General features: G+C 42.8%; 1 protein-coding gene across 9 annotated transcripts in view; it reads left to right on the forward strand.

Moving 5' to 3' along the window:
- Window positions 1-18,181, forward strand: part of TANC2 (tetratricopeptide repeat, ankyrin repeat and coiled-coil containing 2) — a 1,999,198-nt gene that overhangs the window by 1,706,901 nt on the left and 274,116 nt on the right. For all 9 annotated transcript variants that reach the window (XM_069238000.1, XM_069237998.1, XM_069238005.1 and 6 more), the window contains 2 exons: window positions 12,742-12,927; window positions 13,901-13,994. In XM_069238000.1, the coding sequence (XP_069094101.1) occupies window positions 12,742-12,927; window positions 13,901-13,994 (280 nt within the window). The remainder of the gene's footprint in view (window positions 1-12,741; window positions 12,928-13,900; window positions 13,995-18,181) is intronic.

The following is an 18,181-nucleotide window of genomic DNA, read 5'->3' on the forward strand; positions in this document are numbered from 1 at the left end:
GGGAAAAAGATAAAGAGAACAACGGATCACTTGAAGGCCCTTAATGCTAGTGGGTTAATAGACCATAAGGGTATCCATTCATACCACAAACACTGTAAACGGGCACCTGTACCAGAACTCGTGCGAGATGCCATAGAGGGATCAATTGAGACCTCCAAAATCAAGAATGCACTGAAAAGCAAACTAGGCCCTTGACCTTGATGGGAACTGAATAGCCTTTTACATTTTATCTTCATCCCATAACTGAATACCCATTCAGCTGACTTACACAATTATTTCAAACATTTGAGGTGATACAGAGTCTGATATAACCTTGGTCCCTACACCTGGAAAGCTGGCAGGTCATTGTGCCTCACTCAAGCCATGATCCCTATTAAAAATATGCTAAGCTGTACACAAAGTTCTTAGCTAAGAGACGTGAAAATATTCTCACTGGACTGATCGATGCAGATCAAGTTGAATTTGCCAAAATTATGTAAAGCAATATTGTTATAAGCATAGCTCACCTCGAGGAGGTGACCCAAAAAAGAACGTTCCCACCAGTTCTTGCATCTCTAGACGCTGAGAGAGCATTCAGTGAGTTGATCTGGGATTTTCTGGACGCAGTATTAGCACAAGCATTTGCAGAGCCAATAGGTTTCGCCTTTGATTTTTTCTTATGCGTTCTGTTACTAACTGGATTATAAATATTAGAAAAAGGTGATAATAATGTTAGTTTTAAATTAGATAAACTGATAATAGTTGCTTATGTTGTGATGTATGTGGAATTAATATCCCAGGGTTCCAAATTTGTACCTTATTTATTATGGCATTTTATTAGAATATAGTAATGTGTAGTTAGTAAAGAGTCATTGCACCTGCTGCCCCATTCAAATCATGCCCCTTTTAACTGCAAGGTAACCACAATGTTAACTGCCTGTTTAGTAGTTAAGTGTAGCAATGATCTGTGTTAAGTCTGTGTTTAGAGGGGTTCCAACACCTTGTGGCACCGGTGCCACAGCACCTGCTGCACCATTAAAACCATGACCCTAGTGCGTGCAAGGTAACTGCACTTGTGACTTCCTGTTTTATTAGTAAACGTTAGCAATAATCTGTGTTTAGAAGGGTTTTGACACCTTGTGGCACTGGTGCCACTGCACCTGCTGCACCATTTCAATCATGATCCCATTGTCTGCAAGGTAACTGCACTTGTGACTGCCTGTTTGGTAGTGAAATATTACAATTTGTGGTGTTTAGAGGAGTTATGATAACTTTTGGATGTGGTGCCACTGCACCTGCTGCACCATTCTAAACATGACCCTAGTGCTTGCAAGATAACTGCACTCCTAACTGCTGGTTTAGTTGTAAAATATAGCAATAATACATGTTTTGTGGGGTGCCAAGAGCTTTTGGTCCCGGTGCCACTGCACCTGCTGCACCATTGAACTCCTGACCCTAGTACCTACTAGATAACTGCCTGTTTAGTAGTGAAATGTAGCTGTAATCTGTGTTTAGAGGAGTTCTGACACCCTGTGGCCCCTGTGCCACCATTCAAATCATGAGCCTGGTGCTCGCAGGATGACTGCGCCTGTCACTGCATGTTAATAAGTGACTGAGGGAATACCAATTCAGAAAAAAAAGTCTCCCAATTATACAAATGATTTTTCTCTAGAAAATGACTGAGTAGTAATTTAAGAAACGAACACACAAAGAATTTTAATATTTACAACTGTTATTCATCAGAAATGTAATTATTAAGTAATGAAAGACACAACATAATGAGCCCACTCGCTGCTTGCTTTACATCTGCACTCGATACTCCATTGCAAAATGGCTGACATGTTTACATACATTTCAGCATGAAATAACTCGTGTTCAGTTCATCTTTTCATATTATAAACATTAACAGTTTAACCAGTCACCAAAACCCAGACGGTGTTCTTTGGCCACACGCTATGTATCAGCAAAAGCAGAACCGGCCGAGTAGTAGGTGAGAGGGGTGTGAGGGCAGTGTCTTCAGTTAGTGAGTGCAGGGAAAGAGGCGCGTGATGCATGGTGAGCAGTGTGCCCATGTTAGGGCGGAGTAAGGATATGTTTATGGGAACAGGTTGCAGCATATTAAAGCCAGACCTATTGGCATTGCCAAAGTCTGTTTTTTGTTACAACCGCACAGAAATAAAATGCATCCATTAAAAAATATATATATGTTTTAAACTGTAAAATGCACTTGTATGGCGCTGTTATGAGCTGGCAATGTCAATGCGCTGTACAACAAAAATTAACATACAACAAATAGCGGATTGTTCTAGTTATTGTGCCCGCTGTGAGATGAAATGCCTCTAGGGCTTGGTTTGTGCTACCTGTGTCGCCCACTGGCTTAGACTGGTTTCTGCTCTAGGGTGACCACCCGTCCGTAAATTTCACGGACTGTCCGTAATTTCGCCCTGCTGTCCGTTGTCCGTGATGAAAGCTTTAACGGACGGCATTTGTCCGTAATTTTAGCCTTTCACCTAAAGGGCAACGGAGGCAGGGCGAAATTACGGGGGTCTCCTGTGCTCTGAGGGAGGGAGGGGCAGACAGATAAGAAAAGACCTTCTTGCCAGGGGGTCTCCTTCCCTAAGGACATGCAAATGTGGGCAACTGGTAAATCTGCAAATACAAAGGGGCTTGAAAACCTGCATTGACTTTACTAAAAGGAGTCACTTGAAGTTTTCTGGTGGCAAAGATATTTCTTTTAGAGAGGTATTGTAATGGTGTTCCAAGGAGAGCTGTGGAGTGTGTGGTTTTAATGTAGTGTTATACATTTTTTTAGCACTAGGTATAAACTGTATATTATTCAAATCTGTATTTGAGAAGCACTTTTTTTTTTTTAACCGAAATGTATTTGCGCATTTTGTAGCAGCCTTTATTATGATGTAATTGTATTTTTTTACAGTTCTTTCAGGTACTTCGGTACCTCATAGTACTAACAAACATTGGCAAAGCAATAGGTCTCATCTACGAAAGAGTTATTGGCTTTGCTAATGTGTTTTAGCCATTAGCCATGTTATACACCAGAGTAGCTGCTGTTCAGCATGGCTTAAAGCTAGTGGCATAGTGGTGTGGAGTAGAGTAGCATAGGAGCAGTGGCGTAGAGACCAGTGGTGCAAAGTACAGTGCAGTGGGGTACAGTGCAGTTGTTTAGAGTGCGTTAGCGTAGAGTGCAGTAGTTTAGAGTGCAGTGGCATGGGACAGAGTAGAGTGGCATAGAGTGCAGTGGAGTAGAGTGGCATACAATAGAGTGGCAGAGAGAGCAGTAGTGTAGAGTGGTGCAGTGGCATAGATTGCAGAGTAGACTCACGTTGCAGGGAGTGCAGTGGTGTAGTGTAGAGTGGTGCAGAGTAGGGCAAAGTGCTGTAGAGTGGAGTGATGCAGAGTAGAGTGGCATAGAGTACAGTGTCATAGAATGCAGTAGTACATAGTACATTGGTGTATAGTACGGTGGTGGAGAGTGCAACACTGCAGAGTAAAGTGTCAGTGCAGTGATGTTGTGTGGAGTAGAGTGGCACAGAGCAGTGGCGTAGAGTACAGTGGTACAGAGTAGAGGGCAGTGGCGTACAGTGCAGTTGTTTAGAGTGCATTGGCGCAAAGTGCAGTGGCATAGAGTGGCATGGGGTAGAGTTACATAGAGTGCAGTGGAGTAGAGTGGCATACAATAGAGTAGCAGAGAGTGCAGTAATGCAGAGTGGTGCAGTGTCATAGAGTGCAGAGTAGACTCATGTGGCATAGAGTGCAGTGGTGCAGAGTGGAGTATTGTAGCGTGGTGTAGAGTATAGTGCCTAGAGTGCAGTGGCATAGAGTAGAGTGGTGTAGAGTGCAGAGTTGCAGAGTAGAGTGTCAGTGCAGTGGTGTAGATTGGTACAGAGAACAGTGGCATAGAGTACAGAGGTGCAGAGTAAAGGGCAGTGCAGTTGTTTAGAGTGCACTGGTGTAGAGTGCAGTTGCATAGAGTGGCATTGGGCAGAGTAGAGTGGCATAGAATGCAGTGGAATAGAGTATATTGGTGCAAAAAGCAGTAGTACAGAGCAGAGTGGTGTAGAGTATGGTGGCGGCCAGAGCAGTGTTGCAGAGTGTCAGCTTGCAGTGGTGTAGAGTGCATTGAACTAGAGTGCAGTGGTCAGAGTGGTATAGTGTACAGTGGTGTAGAATAGATTGTTTCAGAATAGAGTGAAGTTGCATAGGGTGGAGAGGTGCAGGGTAGAGTGCAGTGGCATAGAATGCAGTGGCACAGAGTGCAGTGGCATAAAGTAGATTATTTCACAGTAGAGTGAGGTGGCTTAGAGTGGAGAAGTGCAGGTTAGAGTGGAGTTGCATAAAGTGGCATAGAGTGTGATGGCATAGAGTAAAGTAGTGTAGGGTGCCGTGGCATAGAGTGCAGAGGTGCAGAGTAGATTAGAATGATGTACAGTGTATTGATGTAGAGTGCAGGGGCATAGAGTTGAGTGTTACAGAGTAAAGTGCATTAGCATAGAGTGTATTAGCTTAGAGTGCAGCGTTGCAGAGTGGCAGAGAGTGGAGTTGTGTGGATTAGATTGGTGTTGCCTAGACTGGAGTGGTATGGCGTGCAGACGAGCAGAGCGTAGGGTGTAGAGAGGCGTAAAGTGCAGTGGCTTAGAGTAGAGTGGTACAGAGTAGAGTAGAGAGGCATAGTGTGAAGTAGCATAGAGAGCAGTGACATAATGTGGAGTGCTTCCGAATGGAGAAGAGTGCAGTGGCATGGAGTGGCATAAAGTGGAGTGATACAGAGTAGGGTGCAGTGGTGTGGAGTGGAGCAGAGTGGAGTGGAGCATGCATGGTGTGGTAACACACTGCCATTACAGACAACACATTTTTGATTGAAATGACCATTACATTTGCACAGATATACAGTTTTTCAAATCAAACTATATTGTGCACAGACGATGATGTGTGGAAATTGCATCACCTAATGCAATGATTTGTTTTAATCATGTAAAGGTATTTGTTTCCAGCACAGTTCAGAATTAACAAAAATTTGCTTGATTTGTACTTCTAATTCTGAAGTCTATTTAAATGTTGTCATGTGATAGAAAAAACTCTTTCCTAACCCCAGTATCCAGCAAGATTGTCGCATAAATCCTCTCACTTTGAAGTCAGAGAAATGAAAGTAAACACTAAGTTCCCACCGAAGACAGAGCCTGACATTTGACTTTGTTCTTTGAATGCACAGCAAATATGATAAGATAAGAACAAGATTTACAGGCCTGTTTACAGAAAGGGAGCACTCAGCAGGATACTGTAAATAAGGTTTTGGCAAGAGAAGGGACGAATTCAAGCTACATAGCCTAAAACAAATAAAGCCAGCAAATTGAAAGCAACAAATTGTGAGTTACAAACCACAAGGCCAATGACAAGCAACAGGCAGAATGCATTCACAAGGAAGCACTATGAATTTACTTAAAGTGACAGCTGTGGGATACTTTGGGGAAAATCCAGTATTTTAGTCCATATCTTGCAGAGGTTTGGCTACATCAATCACCCAGGTAGTATGACAAGAAGACCTGGAGTGGTTTCCATGTTGCAGGATAGGTCTGTACACCCATTCCATCAGTTTGCCACCATTTCCTATGGTACGGAGCTTCTGGCACACCGCTTGTAGGGTTAGTGCTAGGTAGCAGACATGAAATAGGGCATTTAATGATTATTTAAGGTGGTTGTAAGTAAGGGGTTGACTGGGGTGAAGATGGTAGTCTGCCACAAGGGTTTGGAAATTTAGTAGCTCACTGTTCAGAAACAAAGTCCCCAATTTTAAGACACCTGCAACATGCCACTGATGGAGTTGCTCTGAGCACAGCCATCCTGTGCGAGTGGGAAGGCTTAGCAAAGGTAGTGCAGGAGCATAGGGTTTCTTCGTGTCAGTGAGTTTACAGGTTCTGGCAAGGCAAGAGAAAGCCATGCATGATAACCCCGGATGGTGATCCATAGAATGGTCAGTAGGAAACGATGAGCAGTGCATTAAGCCTTCCTTAAAAGTCTTTACTGGTAAACCCCATCTCATGCAGGGAGGTGGGCAGAAAGCCAGTTGGCCACCCATTGGACGTCTGCAGCATTCTAAGTCCAGAAGATCTAATCCACCCGCAGTCACAGTTAGCTTTAGAGTGGAAAGAGCTCCCGACGGTTCCGCAGCGACCAAATCAGATGTGTGGCCTGTCTGAAGAAGGAATGAAGGACGAGCAGGGGGAAGGTTTGCAAAATAATACTATCATTGGGGTAGCACACCATCTTCGCTAGTGCCGCATGGCCTCTACAGAAAGAAGAAGAGAAGACCAAAAAGCAAACTGGTCTTGGAGGGACCGTTCGCTCTGCCGAGATTTTCATCCTGGAAATCAGTGTAAGAATGGTAGATATTAATCACTAGGTATCAAAAGGTAACTGGTTCCCAGTTCAATCTGAGATCTAATTGTGTATGAAGGCGAAAACAGTGCCATATGTTAAAGAAACACTAATTAAATTTTAACATTTGTAAATTTTGTTTGTGCAATTTACATCCCAAATATTTTGAAGATTCTATGTGTACTTGACACTTAGGGATAACCCAGATCTCTAGTTTGGCTTTTGCTCAATTTCAAAACCATATAAAGACATGGACTAAGCGCGCAATTGCTTTGCACAACCTTGCAAGGGGTCTGGCCCCTGCTCAACCTTCACAAGCACTAACAGCGAACCATTGCACCAGAAGAGTTTGCCAAGGGGGATGGGTGTTGATTGTTCAACCACTTGACAGTGCCCCTTCTGTTTCGCTCCTGTGTGCAGACAACTCCCCAGATACCTAATACCTTCAAATAGTCTTGGTGGACCCATCTTGTCTGATTTTAGGAATTGTCCCACCTTGTTCTTCTCTTCTTTATTTATCCAGTTGTTAGCAACAACCCTTTGAATTACTTGCCGTGGATCTCCCATTTGATCTTGATTTCATCCTACTCTTTTATTATCTTTGATTGGTAGTCCGGCCTCCCATTTCTGAGATAAATGTAGAGTCCCAAACATACACTCTAGGGCAGTGAGACTACAGACAAGTTATGGGTACATCACATCCTGACATTAGGTGTGAGACTGTCACCCACACCATCTGCCCTGCCTCTTTAAAATAAATTAGGTTGAAATTCCATGGGCGGTTGGGGTAAGCCAGATGTTTTTGTTCAATTTGTTTAAACTAGCATAAGGTTAATTATCTTAATGTTTCCCAAACTGTTTGCCAGGGGTTTTGAAATGTTCAGAAACATAATCAAAATTTTGCTGTTACTTTCTCTTCAGGAAAGATCGGGTAGATTTGGGTAGGGGTGATGGCCTTGCCGTGAAGGGCAATAATTTACTCCTGAACAAGGACGTAATGTGACACCTGAATGTAGCACACCAGGAGGCAATCACAAAAGGTCCACAGTGAATAAATAGTGCTATGTTAAAAAAAGAGTAAATAAATGCACTGACAACATAGTGAGGCATGGCCTCTCTTGCGTGTGTCTGTAAAACTGACGTTTGTTCTTGAATTTTTGTCCTGAATTTTGACCCTTTGTCCTGAATTTTTGTCCTGAATTTTGACCCTTTGTCCTGAATTTTTTACAGTCCTGTTCAGAATTTGCCTCAGTGCCAGGTGGTCACCCTATTCTGCTCCCTACATCCAGGAGGCAATTGAGAGGAGGCAGGGGCGTTCCCCGAGAGTGTCCTTCCCCACCAAGGCTACCTCTTCTCACCATACCCAGGTGTGTACAGATATAGTGGTCACTGAGAGTCACAACACGTTTACAACCACCTGGCTCCCTCTTCACAGGTGAACTGCCATGGGTTGAGTAGTAGAGGAAAGGCGCGATTTACAGCTACCCCCCGCCACACAAGGGGAGAGGATGTTGCTTAAGGGCCAGAGCTGTTTAATTTTCAAGTCTCGGCATCGGCTCAGCATCTTGTGATTTTGGGCAAGTCACTTAATCTCGCCTTGCCTACAAAAATCATTTAATCCTTCTATAATGTAGCTGGTAGGTAAGTAAAGTGTTCGGATATCTTCGGGTGGAGGTCGTGGTACATAAAAAGTGCAAAAAAATACAGGACGCTACACTCTGTGATATGTATTTGCAATGCAGCTCAGCTCAGCTCAGTTGTGCCCTCAGCTGTTTCCATTGTCCGTGTGCGCGAGCTCCTCGCAAGCTGGCCCAGGCTCTTCACACTATTCAGCTGCTCAAGTTCCTCAACCTGTGTCTCCAGACTAGGCTGTCCATGTTCTCAGAGCTCCTCACACTGTCAGTCCATACATCTGCACTGGATACACTATTGCAAGATGGCCGAAATGTTTACACACATTTCAATGTGAATTGACTTGAGTTCAGTTCATCTTTTCGCGTATAAACACTAACAAGTAACCACTCACCAAAAACCGAAAAGTGTACTTCAGCCACACTCCACCCGACGGCAAAAGCAGAACAGAAATTGATGCAGGAAGTGACCTGCTAGCCAATAAAAAGCAGGTACATTCAAGCAACGTTGGAGCGACGTTTGAATTAACAAACGGGAAGTTCAGGTAGGTATGGGGCAAGTAGGGGGACGGTTCTTAGTCCCTTTGTAGGAGGCTGGCTCACTTTATGGTGCACACCTATGATGTGGCAAGCGCTGTGCATGCAAAACCTAAAAATTGCTCTGTCAATATGATGCTCCGAGGTACTGGCCAGCTATAAGGTCACGAAGTCAGTTATTAAGGTAAACGGTAGGGAAACAAAATAATTCTCTATCCACAGGGGTACCTGCTGTGGCCCCTCCTGTGTGCCTTGGTGGTAATGCTAATAGCCATAAAAATCAGAAACCAAGGCACCATCAAGGGAATACCATTTGCAGGGAAAACCGTTTGCTTTGTTTATTTACAGACAAATATCCTAACCCTTACAGACCCAAGGAGTTCAGAGGCATTAAATGAATTGAAAGATTTTGAAAAAGTCTCAAGCCTTAGGATAAATGTATAAAATACAATTATTCTTTTAAAGGAAGGTGTTAAAACGTCAGTCCCAGGCTCCAAAAAGATAGGAAGCCCACTGATGTAAATATCTAGGATTACACCTAACAAGGAGGGTGGAAAGTTGGAGAGCAAATAACTCACCCAAATTAGTCACATCCAAGAAGATCTACAAAACTAGGGCGAACTTTAGATCTCCTGGCTAAGGCATATAAGTGTGTTCAAAATTTTACAACAAGAGTTCTTATTTCATTCCTTGCCAGTAACCATACGGTTAACAGGCATCCTGACACTTCAGCACCACTTCCTGTCGTGTGTATGAACATAAAGAAAGCACCATACGTGAGAAACGTTTACTATCATCTCATGCTGCGGATGTCTATCATGCCCTGTTCTTGTGAAACATTATTGGGCTGCCTATTTGTGCCTAATATTAGAGTGGGCATCTAGGGAATCTGAGAAAAATTGATGTTCGCGGATAATGCAGTAGCAGGTAAATAACTTTGGGACTTAGCGCGGCTAAGGAAATCAAGCCTTCAACATAACACCTATATAGCTTCCCCAGTTAAATCAACACTGGAAGTGTGTGACCAGACTGAAGAGAAGATTCGGTTGACAACTTTCCTGTCACACTATGCCACCACAGCCCAGAGTCATCCTTGGCAACGGGTACAAATGGCTTTCAAAAAGTGGGAGAAAGTCGAATGTAGAATCCTCACAGTCGTAGGTCATTCATTCCAAGACTGTAAACTGCAGCTTCAAATCACAGAAAATGAGAAACTGCAGTATTAGCAATTTGGAGACTGAGCTCTTCAACCAGCTACCCTAATCACCGCCACAAGCTTGCATGCACTCTTTGAAAAACAAACGTATGAAAAGCTTTACAAGACCGTGAAATAAGACACAACTTAATCTACCAGGAAAGAAGATGTACAAATAGACATATCAGATGAGAAGTGGGAAACTCTCTGGTAAGGTATTCCCTATAAATGTAAAAACATCACCCAAAATAAACCAGCATATAAACTCATGTATCAATGGTACATGACCCCAGAAGCTGTTCTTTAATGTCTCTGATTGCTGCAATAGATGTAGTAGCAAAGGGGACTTCTTTTTTAACATGAGGTGGAACATGCATGCATATTCATATGTATTGGAAAGATGCTTAGCCAAAGTAAAACTACAATGAGAAACACGTTGGGCACTACACAGTAATCAGTAGCCTTGTATAGGAAAAATAATGAAGCGCCACAAATATCCAGTTGATTCGTTTGGTTGCCATGTTAGCCATGGAGAAAGTAACAAGCAGCGTGAACAGTCAGAAAAGAAGTTCTCCAACCAATGGCATTTCCCTTCTGTAACATTTTTGTAAACTAGACTATAGTAGACTTCTACAGCGGAGTTTCAGAGCATTACAACTATTGGATTAAAACTAGCAGATTACCTGGAATTATTGGGAGGACAAAACAAATAATCTCAGTTGACTGAGAATGAATTAATGATACTCAAAGTTGAGAGGCCTTGGGGATCACATATAACAACATCATGCAACAACTGTATCAGGTAGTAGACAATGGCTACTCCAAGAGATCACTGGAAAGATAATACAATAGTTGGCAGTACCTTAATGTACGAGGAAAGGGGAGAGCGGGAATTGGGTGGGGGTTGTCTTTGGCTTTGTTTTTATTTATATATATATGTGGCTTGCTGTAGAAACTGTTTACATGATATTAGTCCTAAGGAAAAAGCAAAATAAAAAGACATAGAGGGAAGAGTAGGGCTACCCTGACCCCGTAGGCCTGGGTCCAAGGTTTTTAAAAATATTCCGCAAATTTGAAGATGATCTGTGAATCTGTGGTAAAAAAAAAATTTTTAAAGTGCAAGCTCCCGTGTGGTTAAAAAAAGACAACCAGCGGAGTGGGCCAGGGCCTGGAGGCTCATTGATGAATTAAGGGGGTGTATAATCCCCTTCTGCAAGCCTCTACGAGGTCCAGCGAAGCTATACCCTTGGCTGATATTTTAGTGGAGCGGAAGGGGGCTGCTCGGACCTCCCTGTTTTAGCCTAATTAGGCCCCCCGGAAACCCATACCCCGGTGCTAATATCTGTAATAAAGAGAGAGCCTTAAAAAGGCCCTGGGGATCGCATCCACCAGGGTGTAACACAAATTGAAACGGATGAGGTTGTACCTCCCTTCCTGAGCCTTTAAATGCCATTAGATCCCCATTCCCAGGGGCCGGCTCACTTCCTAGCCTGCATCAGAAACTTATATTTCCTCCTGTTCTGACTGGAACATTTTTAAATATGCCATCTCCCGGCCCAAACCCGCTTTTAATTGAATTTGACCCTGAAGGATAGGGTCCTGGAAGCCTTATGAAGTTCAGGGAGGAGAGCTCTGTAACCCAGAGCCAATGACCCGCCAGACCATGCGCATCATGGGGTTGACTGCCTTTGGGGTGTTTTACATATGGTAACAAAATCTTACTTTATGTTTAAAAAAAAAAAAAAAAAACTTACAAACTCACTGAAGAAAGCCAAAGGTTAAAGTAAGGTTATAGTGAGATAAGAATTTCAGTGACAGTATAATGTTTTAAATGTGCAAAACCACTGACATTCTCCAGGTATAGTTATCTCTGGTAGCCAAAACTCGTCCCTAAGGTAACAATAACTTGTGTCTTTGCCATGCACTGTTAATTATCCCACATATTACATCATTCATGCCATATTCTATGATATCATTGATAATATCACTGCAACATTTGCAATGAGATTATTGAAGAGAAAACTGTGCATGGTGGGGTGAGAATTATAGTTGCCTTAGGGCATGAGTTATAGTTGCCTTAGGGCACGAGTTATAGTTACAGCAACTAACTGTAACTGGTGAATTTCAGTGTTTTTTTAAACATTTAAAACGTTACATTGTCACTGAAATTCTCACTTAACTATAACGTTACTTTAACCTTTGTTTATTTCAATAAATATGTATATATCCTAGAAACTAATTATTTACCTATTATACAAGCACTTCTCATGATGAATTTCCGATAGTGATTACTACACATCCCCCAGTAGATGTCTGGGTTCTTGGTACAGGCCTGCACTGTAGCTCAGACTGAAACTGAGGTGTGGCCGATACCACATAATTAAGATGGGAACTCTGAGTGGGAGGGTTATGGAATGTGCTCTCGGTGCTGTCATATTTCTTACAATAAAGGCCTCAGGGTCCTCCTTTGTGAGTGCAAGGATTAGCCTTTATGAAGGCCACAATTCTTTAAAGAATGAACAATGGGGAGCGCCATTTTACAGGCCTCTTTCTCTCAGGGGTTTCTCATGGATTTGTTGAACTTCGTTTGGAGTTACATGCACCTCAAAGTGCAGGATTACAGTTGGTACAAAAGGTCTTAAAACCAGTCTGGCTTGTCTGAACAGCAGAGGGAAGGAACATGTTGTTGTTTCTGTGCGAAAGGAACACCACGTGAAAGCAGGTTTCCCCATCTGTCGCGGATAATTGAAACTCCATGTGGAGGAGCAACCGCTGAAGGGTAAATAGCTTTATTTTACAGGCTACACATTGCTACTTGCAGTACAAGGGCAGAGGGGGTTTCACTAGTTAGATTATTTGATGAATTGCTAGTGAGATGGTGAAGCACGAATATGTGGAGCCTACACTGCCTGTAGGTGTTCTTTAAAAAAAAAAAAAAAAACGATGCTTTCGCTTTTTAACTGCAGTTTGTGGTTTTATCACTTGTTGAATCAATTCTTCCTTTTACAGGTGGACCATTTGGATAAGAACGGGCAGTGCGCGTTGGTTCACGCGGCACTACGAGGCCACCTGGAGGTGGCCAAGTTCCTGATTCAGTGTGACTGGACCATGGCTGGGCAGCAGCAAGGGGTGTTTAAGAAAAGTCACGCCATCCAGCAGGCCCTGATAGCTGCAGCAAGCATGGGCTATACAGAGGTAAGCGGCAGTGGAGTGAAGATAGGCAGGCTTCCCGACTGAGTGCATCGAGTATCTCGGAACCACAGATCTACAAGCTTCACTAAACCCTATGATGGTGTGAAGTGATCACCACTGAAAACACTTTTGCAAATGCAACTTTTTTTTTTGCATTTTCAGATTGTTTTTTTCGGTATTATAGAAACAGGATTCATCATTTTATAATGCTGCCGCCTTTAATCTGGTTATCAGCATGACATTATGTGGAATGCTATAAACCATTACCGTATTTCAAACGTGTGCTTCTTTTCCTGATTTAATTTAGCTTTATTTGGAAATGTTTCGGTTACAGAGTGTTTTTAACTGGGTGTGTCCCCTGATTGCTAACAAATGTCTCAAGTGCATTTGTTTGATAAATTAACACAGATGGACAAATGTATGCAGTTATACGTAATTCAGAAATAATAACGATAAACATCATTTATATAGCACACGTTGCAAAGTCAGTTATTGAGCTAGCTAAATAATAGAGGTTATTACTGTCAACCTCCCTTTAAAACTATGTCGACCTGGCAGTGATGAAATTATTATTGTGCTTTATTGAGATTTCACCTGTTTGCAATGGGCACTCGGCCAACCAAGTTATCTTCTCAGGTATTGCTGTTGGTCATCTTATGCTTGGATAGGGAGAGAAGTATGTGGATGAGAATTATTTTTAGATGTTCTAAATGCATACTGGTACATTTACACGATTTTTAAACACGATTGTTTTTGAAAAACCGAAACATGTTGAAGGCAGGTCCATCCTGTATTCACTCCATGAATTTGTGTTTGTGTGGGATGGTCTCATTATTTCCAGATATGTAGGCCGTGTTTTGTTCTGTGCTCAAAAATCAAATAAATAGTACTATTCAGCCCCCACTTGAGTGCAGCGTAGTGCGCGAGACCCTGCCCAGTGAGTGAGGAGAGTTTTAATGACCCGCCTCTCTTTCAGATTGTTTCTTACCTGCTCGACCTTCCAGAAAAGGACGAGGAGGAGGTGGAAAGAGCACAAATCAACAGCTTCGACAGCCTCTGGGGGGAGACAGGTAACTTTTGAAACCACACTTTGTTTGCCACATGCCCTTTCTTGCCTTATTGCAGTTCTGCAAGGTTTAGGTAGAACAAGCGCAACATAAAACCCCTGATAAGTGTATAGTATTATAGAGTTCTAGCAACGCGCTGCACATTCTTTTCAAACGTAGCGTCTGATTACAGGTATTTAAACACAAACTGTGCTCAGTCTCCTCATAGAAAGACAGCAACATCAAACAAACACGTCCCACATGTCCACGCAGATATTCATGCTGTCTGCCTTCAGGAGTCTGTCGCTTTCACGGATGTTAAAAAGTGATAGAAAAAAAAGAAAGGTGAAATGCTTCTAGACGTGAACTTTGGGTCGCCAAAGACCCTTTCACTCAGTTCGAAATATTGCTGGACGGTATGCTGTTTCTGACACCTGGCATGTACACATTTTCTTAACTACATGCAAGAACGTGTCCCTGCAGCTTGAAACATCTTTCACCTTCGAAGACTGCCCATGATTTCCTGGCGCCATTGCCTGGTGCCATTGCCTGGTGCCTTAGATGTTACTAGCAGAGTTTAAATGACCCACTTCCGGAACGCTTTTTTGCAGTTTTAGATAGCACCAACTCTACCCGAACGTATTGAAGCCATTTAAATGAGCACCAGTTACAACACACATGGACACGTTCATTATTGTTTTTTTTAAGCACGGGGATATTAAGTGATTTGCCCAGAATCACAGGTTGTCGAGCCGACGCCGGGGCTAGAACTGGGGCCCCCAGTTTCAAAGTCAGCATCTCCCCTCATTGGTGTTGAGATTTCCTGCAACAGTAAATAGTGATTGATATTCTCTTAATTGTGGTGTGCTTGTCTTCCCATAGTGTAGCTGGTCTACCCAGAGCGGATTTTCCGTTCTATCATTGTGTTTGTTCGTTCAAGAAATAGAGATGGAAAGATAAGAGCTGCATAAATGCAATGAGAAAATATAAACATTATTAAAACAAATCAAAAGGACTAAAAACAAAACGTGATAATGCAAAAGGCACGAGAAGAAACAAGGGATCAATATCAATGTTTTTTTTCTTCTTTTTTGTCCTAAGAAAGGTGCCTTTTATTTTTCGGTCATTACGTTAAAAGCTTGAAACTCAATACTCTGCTTTTGCGCTTCTGTATCATGGCTATCCTATGTGATGCAAACTTGGAGATTAATTGTAAATCATATGGTAAACAACGGGTACATTAATGAAAGGAAGTAAAACGCCAACGAGAAGCTTTCGAGGCCTGAAAGGAGGGTAACCTGCAAGTCTTAGTAGAACTGGGAAAATACGGATTTTGGAATGATGTCTGTTTCTATGCACAACATAAAACAGTAAAGAAGACTACCTATAGGACGTGGAAGGAAGAGTTTTGGGGGACATAGTCTCCCCAGTTTATACAGTAAACGCTATGTTTTGGTTAAGACAGTGGGACTAGAGTAGAGGCACTTTATAAATTAAAGGAGGATTCCAAACCCTCTGGAGGATGTGGCCACGAGTAGCCAGAAAAATTAAAACTTCCTTCAATCATACCTTGAATATTATCGGGTGAGTGAAGCAAATAAGCCCTATTCATCCTAGAAGAGTTTCCTTTATTTTGCCTTCGTCCATCTATCTCTCCAGCCTTCAAAGCATTCATCCATACATCCATTTATCAATCCACCTTTTCACACTTAGATCCACCTAGTACATCGTTTCTAAACCATTCTATCCAGCCAGCCTTTCATCATTACAGTCTTCACCCATCCTTCTGTTGATACGTCTAACCATTCATCCATCCATCCATTTACATCCATTATTTCATCCTCCTTTTATAAATCCACCCATTCATCCCACCTTTCATTATTTATTCCATTCTTTCTTTTTACCACCCATGCACATGTTCTTTTTCCTTTCCATCCATCAGTCCTTTCACGCATGCACCCATCCTTTCGTCTTTTTGGCTCTTCTTCTTGTAACAGTTTCTTTCTTTTCCTATATCCTTCCTTTCTCTTTCTTCCTGCCCTTTCTCTTTGGTTCGCTCTCCTTTTCTGTATTTCTCCATTTGGGTCTCCTTTACTGTGATTGGCTTTTTGTCACACTCCTTTGTTATGGGCAAGACAGAACCATAAATAGTCACAGTTTTTGTCAACTCTACCCCTTCTAAAGCGTGGGGTTCACAATGCAAATGGGACTGAGTGAGGATCCTTTAATTTGCTAATGAGTGACGGCCGACGAGAACGGAGTCTGTCTGACTTACTGGGTGTGGCCTGCGGGCAAAGAGCAGATTCAGCAGAGTGCTGGTTGCTGAATGGCAGCATCATGTAGGCATTGATAAGGTAAGGGTGAAGACGGTATCGAAGAAAGCAGATAGATTTTAACGGGTGTGGGCAGCAGTATCGCCTCTGACCATGATCAGTCGGATCTCATCCTTGGCGGTGATAAGGGCGATTTCAGTGCTGTGGTTCAGTCTGAAGAATTGGATGGTGTAGAGGAGGTTGTTGCCGTTGAGATGGGAAGTGGGGGGCTAGATTTTTGTTCATGATCTTCTCCATGGCTTTCACTAAGAAGGATAGCAGGGAGATGGACCAGTAGTTGTCTAGTGTTTTATGGTTTCTTTCAGAATGGAGAACTGTGGTGTATTTCAAGGCATCAAGGGAAGGTGGCTGTGTTGATTGAGTCATTCAGGATGATGGTAAGGGCTGTGCTGATGTCCAGCCTTTTAATAAAAAATAAAAAGAGTGCATGGTAGGCATAGTTGCTGCGTTTTTTTGAATTGTGATGGTGGCCATGGTGGTCCTCTGGGCTTTGGAAGTGAGGAGGAGGAGGACATAGCAGGGTAGAAACTAAAAAAAAAAAAAAAAGTAATTTTAACCCCGTTGAGTTTATCCACCACATCATTTGGATTAGGGTAAAATAACTGGATTGGTTATGGAAGAATTATGAAAAATGAACTTTTAAGGCATTTAATTCTTATCGAAAAGCAAGACTTTTTACTGATGCCCACACAACAACGAGACCAATCTGATAACTACTTCAACCCCCAGATTCCTTACCTTTGAATATCCTGAGACGTCAGACTGGAACTGGAAGATTTTCGATCAGTACCATGGCGCACAGATAGGTGTTCGATTCAGCGATGCTAGAATTGACATATGTGGTACCTACATAGGCGCCACCTTGGCATGCTGACATAATTTCTTTTCTTTTCAAGCCATTTAGCTCTGATCCAGATTAAGCTACCCCTCAATCACTTTTTGAGTGGATTTGTTCTGCCTTTTATCAACAATATTTAAGACTGGTGTGAGGATGTCACCTAAGAAACCAACCAGTTTCATACCTTGTGGAGTCTATCATCGGCAGATGTTGGTGACAGACTCCCACATGTGCATTTGTGGTGCCTGGAGCTATGACACAACACCAAGGTGTGTGAGGACTGCCGCTCTGTGCATCCGAAGGTGTAGAGGGAGTGTCCCTCAAGCTCCTCTGTGTCCATCAGTCGGCACTGCAACACTCAAGGTACCGTTTGCATGGAAGGTCCTTGGACCTATCGCAGGGCCCGTCTCAACATTCTTCTTCGAATTTGAGATCTTCGTGGAAGTCAGGTAAGTCGTAAAAACACAAAAAGTCAAAGAAATTCAAACATTCTTTGAGTTCCCTGCATCAGTCCAAAACATCTGACGAGACGAGGGAGCATAAGCATTCCAGACTCGAGTCAACGGCACCTGAACCTGGGTTGGCTCTGTGCTTCCTAGATTTTCTCTGAGCCAGACCAACCCCTGTCCAACTCAAAGAATTTTATGAGGCCATGAGCCTCATTTTTGGGAGGTCTGGCCTCTTTGGAGCACCTTTGGGCTCCATGGGTGTGGAAGAGGCCCTACTGGAACTTTAACCTGCCTTCTGTGGCTCGCAATCAAAACTAATGTTTTGTCAGAAGTGTTTCAACTGAGAACCTTTGCTCCCATTTAACAAAGCTCTCACAGATGTCCATCTTTGGGCCCAATGCAAGTGCTTCAAAGGGACCCCTTTGAATAGGAAGATTGCCCACTGCTATTGCCCCTGCTCCTAGGAATCCCATTTTCTGTTCCCAGCACCCCATCCTGGAGAGCTTGGTGGTCCAACCCTCCTCTTCCAGTAGTCACCCTGGCAAGTTCCCTATCAACCCAAAAGATACGGAATCCAAGCTGCTGGGCACC

Source organism: Pleurodeles waltl, chromosome 6, assembly GCF_031143425.1.
Source record: "Pleurodeles waltl isolate 20211129_DDA chromosome 6, aPleWal1.hap1.20221129, whole genome shotgun sequence".
In the NCBI taxonomy this organism is placed as follows: Eukaryota; Metazoa; Chordata; class Amphibia; order Caudata; family Salamandridae; genus Pleurodeles; species Pleurodeles waltl.